The sequence below is a fragment of the Cryptomeria japonica genome, chromosome 3, assembly GCF_030272615.1.
Source record: "Cryptomeria japonica chromosome 3, Sugi_1.0, whole genome shotgun sequence".
Lineage (NCBI taxonomy): Eukaryota > Viridiplantae > Streptophyta > Pinopsida > Cupressales > Cupressaceae > Cryptomeria > Cryptomeria japonica.
Genome location: NC_081407.1, coordinates 498,272,961 through 498,281,114, shown reverse-complemented (window position 1 = coordinate 498,281,114; position 8,154 = coordinate 498,272,961). Strand labels below are relative to the sequence as shown.

Genomic DNA, 8,154 nt, shown 5'->3' with positions numbered 1-8,154 from the left:
AATGAGGGATACCTCATGACTAATAGTATAGAGGAGTAGTAGTTATTTATTTAGTCATTTTTATTTATGTGACTAATCATTTAGTTGTGTTTCTTACCTAATGACCTAATTAGTCATTTATTTAGTCATTTATAGTTGTGTTTTCTTACCCGATGACCAAATTAGTCATTTATTTAGTCATTTATAGTTGTGATGCAAAAAATGACTAATATTTGGTCATTTTTACTTATCGTGACTAAAATTTGGTCATTTTTACTTATCGTGACTAAATATTTTAGTCACCTGATCATTTATTGGTCATATTTCTACTAGTGATCACAATGTGTCCTATTCTCTCTTAGTAAGCTTTATTAAATTTCATTTGATAGTGGCTTTGATGGCAAATAGTTGCATAATACTAACCGCACAATAACAATTAGTGAGGGAATAAACCTTGGCAGTTCATATATGTAACAATTCTTCTAAGGTTAACCTTTGAAGGAAATGATGTGCAATGCGATGACAAATAGAGATGAAGATGAAGGAAAATTTTAATAGTTTACGAGATCAAGCAATCTAAGGAAATCAGAGACACAAAATCAAATACAAATTCAAAAAAATTAATGGGTCTAGGAGAACAAGCAATCTAAAGGAGTAAGAAACTAGCTTTTTTTATGAATCTTGACCAAGAAATTTGTTAATGCTAGTAGATTTCCACAATCCATGAGACTGATATGTACTCCTTCTAGATTTGATTGTATGAGCGTTTTTGCATCATATTTGTTTAGATTTAAACCACATAAATTAATGCTAGTAGATTTCCACAATCCATGACACTGATATATGTTGCCTTTAGATTTGATTGTGTGAGTGTTTTTTCTTCTCTTAACTAAGAAATTTGTTTTTATATGAAGATAGATGGAAGTGCTTGATGACCTTTTCCAGAAACCATACGATGCATTAAGAACTTAACACTTCCCCACTGTCCCAACTCCAAGTTTTATATAAGCTGTATTCTTACCCCATGCGACTGCTTACGAACATTTTCTGCTTAAATTTAAGCAGCTGGAGTGTTCCCATGTAATATTTTAATTTGCAGAAAAGGATAAAATAGAATTTTTCCCTATTTTAATAGAGCAGCAGCTTCTTAAAAATTAAAAATAAGCTTTGAAAAAAAAAGAAGGGGCTAGAATAAGCAACGGCTACTTATTGAAAAAACATGACATGTGGCTTCACCATTTTTTCTTCTTCATTTTATCTACAAATTATATTTGCAACAAATATTAATAATAATTTCATTTACAAAATGATTTAAGAGATTTGCATAAAAATAAGCAATCATTTTACTATCTATGAGACCACCTCTCCACAAATTGCTCCTTAAAAAATTGAGCAACAACTGGTAGCTGAAATAAGCTAAATAGCTGCATGGGACAGATGTAGTTCTTGATGAATATGTTTTTTCAGAAGTGATGGGTTAAGCCCAAGTGCATATTCATTTCTGTGAAATTGACATTTATGGATTGTTTCATCTATCAAATCAGCACTCAGAGTTGATTTGGTGTGATCGAATGGTCTCAAACTTGAAGTAATCCAAATTGCCACTTACATTATGATGCAACCTTGCAACCTTGTTTGTCCATACCTTGAAAGGTTCTGATTTGGGCTGGTAGAGTGCTAGCCGAGGCTCATTAATACGCCAAGTTCGGCTCTGCTGTGGAGCCAGTCGGTACCAGTAAACAGGGATTACACCTAATTGCACAAGGGATGAACCGAGCTGGTAACATTAGAGTTCAATGAAAGCCGCTTCTGTTCGCTGAATGTGTATGATACCACGGTCAGGGTTCCTTGCTTATTACCATTCTTTGCCTGTACTCAATATTTATTTGTCATTGCCCTAAATTTATAATGTTTTCATTGCCAGTGAACGATAATTCGGCATCAGCAAAAATCAAGTCCATGGCTGTTCTCAAATTCCAAATGTTTACCCCAATTCCTGAACTTCACTTAATTTTAATAATGAAACAAATATAGTACGGATATTTTCAGTATAAAACGAATAAATTTGCTGAGTTTGCTGCACGCCATCCACACCAAGCCATCCATCGATTCAAGAGACTGCCAATTTTTTTCTCGTGGAGACCTCCTTGCTTTAAAAGAAATAATTAAGACTTGCAATTTAGGTTATAGTACTCGAGGAAATAGAGGTTAGTGAAAGTGAAAATGCTCCCAGGCTTACCACTGGCAATGTCATCGTGGCAGACGTACACTGAATTACACTGCATATTTTCCACACTCCAATTACAATCACAAAATGTCATTGCTATCCACTACTCATCTCAGTCGCACAGCATATCTTCTGCTTGCTACCCACAACCCCCCCGGAGACTCCTCTATATATATTTTCAATTATTGCAGAGCTGCATTCTCAAGAATGCGCCCTCACAAGGGAAAAAAATTCACTCTTTCATCACTTACAGGCGATTTGCATTTGCTACACGCACACCTTTTCAGAATACGCTTATTAACATGTATGCCAAGTGCGGACGTATGGTGGATGCTCGGAAAGTGTTTGACCACATGAAAGAACGAGACAGTGTCTCATGGAATACGATTATTGCAGCATACCGAAGACATGGGTTTCCTCAGGAAGCAGTAACACTGTTTCACCAAATGCAACAGAAAGGTTTCCAACCGGATAAATTCACATTTTCCAGCGTACTCCCAGCCTGTGCCAAATTGGGAGCTTTGGAACAGGGTATGGACATACATCAAAGCATAAACGATAGAGGAATTTTGACAAATGTAGTAGTTGCAAGCGCTCTAATAGACATGTATGCAAAATGTGGAAGCATGCACAAGGCACGTGAACTGTTTGACGGAATGCCTCAAAAAGATGTCGTCTCATGGAATGCAATGATTGCAGGATATGCACAAAATGGGCATGCTGAAAAGGCTTTAGAAACTTTCAAGCAAATGCAATCGGCAGGTGTAATGCCAGACATCGCAGCTTTTGCCAGTATCCTCCCAGCCTGTGCCAAAAAGGGAGATACGGTACAGGGTTTAGGCATCCATCAAAGAATAATGGAGGGGGGACTTTTTTCGAATGTCGTAGTTGCAACTGCCCTGGTAGACATGTATGCAAAATGTCGAAGTATAGACAAGTCACGCAAACTGTTTGACAAAATGCCTCAAAGAAATGTAGTCTCATGGAATGCTATGATTGCAGGATATGCACAAAATGGTTTTATTGAAAAGACCTTTGAAACTTTTAAGCAAATGCAACTGGCGGGTATAAAGCCAGACTCCTCGACCTTTGCCAGCATCCTCCCTGCCTGTGCTCAAATGGGAGCCTTGAGACAGGGTACAGCCATCCATCAAAGCGTAATTGAAAGTGGTTTTTTTTCAGATATTATAGTTGGGAATGCTCTAGCAGATATGTATGCAAAATGTGGAAGCATAAACAAGGCATGTGAACTTTTTGACAGAATGCCTCGAAGAAATGTCATCTCATGGAATGGAATGATTGTACGATATGCACAACAGGGGTTTGTTGAAAAGGCTTTAGAAACTTTCAAGCAAATGCAATTGTCAGGTGTAAAGCCAAATTCGGCAACCTTTGCTAGTATCCTCCCAGCATGTGCCAAAATGGGAGCTTTGGAACAGGGTATGGACATCCATCAAAGCATAACAGAAGGGGGATTTTTTTCAGATGTTGTAGTTGCAACTGCCCTAGTAGACATGTATGCGAAATGTGGAATTTTAAACAAGGCACGTGAACTATTTGAAAAAATGCCTCAAAGAAATGTGGTCTCATGGAATGCCATGATTGCAGGATACGCACAAAATGGGTTTGTTGAAAAGGCTTGTGAAACATTTAAGCAAATGCAAATAGTGGATGTAAAACCAGACTCATCAACCTTTGCCAGCATCCTCCCCGCCTGTGCTCAAATGGGAGCTCTGGAACAGGGTGCAGCTATCCATCAAAACATAATTGAAAGTGGATTGTTTTCAGATATTATAGTTGCAAATGCTCTAGTAGATATGTATGCAAAATGTGGAAGCATAGACAAGGCATGTGAACTGTTTGACAGAATGCCTCAAAGAGATGTCATCTCATGGACTGTAATGATTGTAGGGTATGCACAAAATGGGCTTGTTGAAAAGGCTTTAGAAATTTTCAAGCAAATGCAATTGGCAGGTGTAAAGCCAGACTCCACAACCTTTGCCAGCATCCTCCCTGCCTGTGCCAAAATGGGAGCTTTGGAACAGGGTATGGACATCCATCAAAGCATTATGGAAGAGAGATTTTTTTCAGATGTTGTAGTTACAACTGCTCTAATAGACATGTATGCAAAATGTGGAAGCATAGACAAGGCACGTGAACTGTTTGATAAAATGCCTCAAAGAAGGGTGATCTCGTGGAATGCCATGATTGCAGGATATGCACAAAATGGATTTTCCAACGATGCTATCAAAATCTTTGAATTAATGAAGCACTCTGGAACATATCCCGACATTATAAGCTTTTCTTGTATTTTATTTGCATGCAGCCATGCAGGTTTAGTAGATGAGGGTTGTACCTACTTCAATCACATGAGTAATTCTTATTGCATTACACCCACTGTTGATCATTATGTGTGCATGGTTGACCTTCTTGCCCGTGCTGGCTATCTTGAGCACACCCTAAACTTCATCATTAAAATGCCAGTTAAATCTGTGGTGGTTGTCTGGATGTGTTTTCTTGGTGCCTGCAGATTACATATGAATTTAGGGTTAGGAGTATTTACTGCGACCCTGCTTTTTGATTTGGATCCTAAAAGTACTGCAACTTATGTCCTCCTCTCAAACATCTATGCAGAAGCGGGCAGGTGGGGTGAGGTTCAAATGGTAAGAAGATTGATGAAAGATAGAGGAATTAAGAAGATCCCCGGATGTAGTTGGATTGAAGGCCATAAAAAGGTACATGTTTTTGGTGTAGGAGATAGATCACACCCACAAACACAGGAAATCTATGAAAAGTTGGAGAAGTTGGATTGGGAGATGAAGAAAGCAGGGTATTTTCTAGATTCAAGACATTCACTGAATGATGTGGAAAAGGAGGAAAAAGAATTATTTGTCTGCTACCATAGTGAAAAGTTGGCAATAGCTTTTGGTTTGTTAAACATGCCCCTTGGAACAACTATTAGAGTTGTTAAGAACCTTCGAGTATGTGTAGATTGTCACACTACAACGAAATTTATTTCCAAGATTGTTTCTAGAGAAATTGTTGTAAGAGATGCAAATCGTTTCCATCATTTTAAACAGGGACAATGTTCTTGCGGAGATTATTGGTGATGCTCTGAAAAATATGTTTGTACTATAATAATGTGCATGGTATTAGATGTGCAGTAATAATGAAGGGACAAGGTTTCTTGATGTTTTGTTTTGTTTTGTTTTGAATTTGGCAATCTCATACATGCTGTTGACTTCATAAAATTAGATGCACGGAGTGTAATGAAGATCACTGCATATACACACTGTTGAGGTATTTGTCAAAGACCTGTCTATGTGATAGGAAACCTGCATATATATGAATGAAAATCTAGAGGAGGTGGAGAATAAAAGATAAAAAGGTAAGGAACACTTAAAGTAAATGGAAAGATGCTTAAGCAACAGAAAATGGGACCATTGCCATTTTGTATATACTTCTTTGGTTTCGATTAATTGTAATATCTTTTGCCTATGTCAGGTTGATGGTTTGAGATTAACTTACACACTCTTTATTAGGTATATAATTTTATTTAAGTGTAGGGTGATGGTTTGAGATTAACTTACACATTCTATATTAGGTATATAATTTTATTTAAGTTCATATATGGTCAAATATTTCTACTGTTACTTCACATGCCTTTGCTTGGTTAGATATATTTGTGAATTCACAATTTTTTTAGAAATTAATTTGATTTCATTTTTTTGGGATTTAATTAGAAATAAACTATTATTATTTATATGAAGTAAAAAAAAATCTTACAATTGTGTTTATCTTGTAATTAATTGATATGGATGGCATTTGAAAAAATTTGTATAGAGAAGAGAATAATATTTGTCTTTATAAAAATAAAATCACAAGTTATATTGCACAGTAATTGCACATTCATGGTATAACAAAATTGTATATGATGAGGTATATAAATTGAAACTAATAAGATGAGAATTTAAAGGTGGTTGAGAGAGCTAAATAGAGCATTCCGCATTTCATAAATACTAGAGTGACGATAGCTTTAAACAAGAGGAACTTAAAAAGACTAAAAATATAAGAATTTCACATAAACTCAATGAGAGATATCCTTTGGATTAAAAAGAATATTACAATTATATTCATAATATGGTCAAATTGACTATTTTATTCATGTGTGACAAATCTAACAAAATGACAATAAATGTTACATTTCATTTTATAAGATAAGAATTGAATATTTTTTTCGAATTGCATACCTAACAAATGCTATTGAAGGTTTAATTCTATATGCCACATCTAAGGTTTGTTTACAATTCTTAATCACAAATACATTAATAATCTTGAATTTGTGAACTTGTTTCATGTCAAAAAATTATAATAGGTGATTCAATTCATAATGTTCAAAGACTTATGAGTCACGTGGCTAACAATTTTTGTTTAGTTGATTTTAAAATGTTGGAGTTGTCCTGAGCATACTTGTATGTATACAATGAAGGTAGGGATAAATAATTTTTGGATAGAATCTAGAATGATGAACTTTATTTCTTCACCTCATGCAAATGTATTTGATAACTTTATGCTTATGAGGAAACATACATTTCTTAGTAAGTCTATAACAAGTGAAATTGATGTTTACAATATAAGGGAATTTGTTATGAAGTACTTTCTATTCTTATAAAAGCTAAATCCCTTTGTAATTATCATTAATAGTATCACACTTGAAGTCTCAAGATATAGCAAAAAATATAATTGAACATTTTAATATATGCATTATAATAGTATAGAACATTTGAATGGAAGAAAAAACATTGCCATTAATAATCAAATTATTAAATAATCTCATATATTATTACATTACAAAAGTGGGCAATATGATAATGGATCTTTAAATCATAGGATATATATGTCATTGTCAACAAAATTAATTATTAAGAAAATCAACAAAATTCTAGGCTACAAATTAAGTCAATATTTAGGTTATAAACAATGATAAATGTCACAAATATGTAGAAATAACTACCAAGCACTCACATTGTAAATAAAAAAATTAAATTAAATTAAACACATAAACATCACTAAGCTTAACTAGAGTGGTCTAAGGAAGTTCAAAATGGGTGATTGTGGTTTGTGTATATTCTTTGACACCTAATACAAAGAGTATTTGAGGATTGATCCCTCCAACCTCATATGTGCTTAGTGCCTCTACTTTAATCTCCCATACTCAAGCTAAGTGTCTTAATAAAGTTTTTACCATTGAATATGGGAATTTGGTATTGATGATTATCCTTAGGTATCATACCACTTTGCTAATTGGAGCAAACGGTGGATCATCGTCAAGAAACCATCCTACAAGATAATTATAGCTTCTTGACCTATTGTCCTAACCTCTATTACCACATCTCTTACATGGAGAAGTAAGGCCATAAGGTGGTACCTTGCTCATAGTTCATATCTATGGCCCTAGTATTCGAGTAGGTTTAGAGATCTTGCAAGTCTCAAGATTTTGAGACCGTGCTAGATGTTTGAGGTTGAAATTGTGAGCGGAATCTTTCAACCTAAAAAATCAAGTACATATCATTAGGAATATTAGTAAAATAATAATATTTTTACTTTTCCTTAATGATTATAACAATCTATATGTCAAAACATGCATGGATGGTAATAATTTTCTTTCAACACATGGAGAACTCCAACTAACTAAATTGAGCTAGAACAAAGAATGTTTGATCCACTTTAGTATAGTTTGTATTACTTTATATTCTAGCCTATAGTTTATGAAACAACCCAAAGCACATCACCTTTTTCTCATAATAGTATGATAGGAAGTCTTGATAACTACCTAAGTTATGGAATTAAATTTACTATGCTTACCAAATTTATCAAACTATGAACCAAATATTCAAATCTATATCAACTTATTTATCTACTTTGATTGTATATTCAATCTAAACTAA

At 34.5% G+C, this 8,154-nt stretch overlaps 1 protein-coding gene across 1 annotated transcript; it reads left to right on the top strand.

Annotated features, from left to right (window-relative positions):
• The first annotated feature begins 1,365 nt into the window (after positions 1 to 1,365).
• On the top strand, positions 1,366 to 5,397 carry LOC131044653 (pentatricopeptide repeat-containing protein At3g12770). Its single transcript, XM_057978024.2, has 2 exons — positions 1,366 to 1,816; positions 1,904 to 5,397. Exon 2 carries the CDS (start codon positions 2,203 to 2,205, stop codon positions 5,314 to 5,316), a length of 3,114 nt encoding a protein of 1,037 aa, XP_057834007.1. The 5' UTR covers positions 1,366 to 1,816; positions 1,904 to 2,202; the 3' UTR covers positions 5,317 to 5,397.
• Positions 5,398 to 8,154: the final 2,757 nt, after the last annotated feature.

What these genes read in the sequence shown, in the direction of transcription:
- LOC131044653 (XM_057978024.2), top strand. Translation starts at nt 2,203, where the DNA reads ATGCTCCCAGGCTTACCACTGGCAATGTCATCGTGGCAGACGTACACT.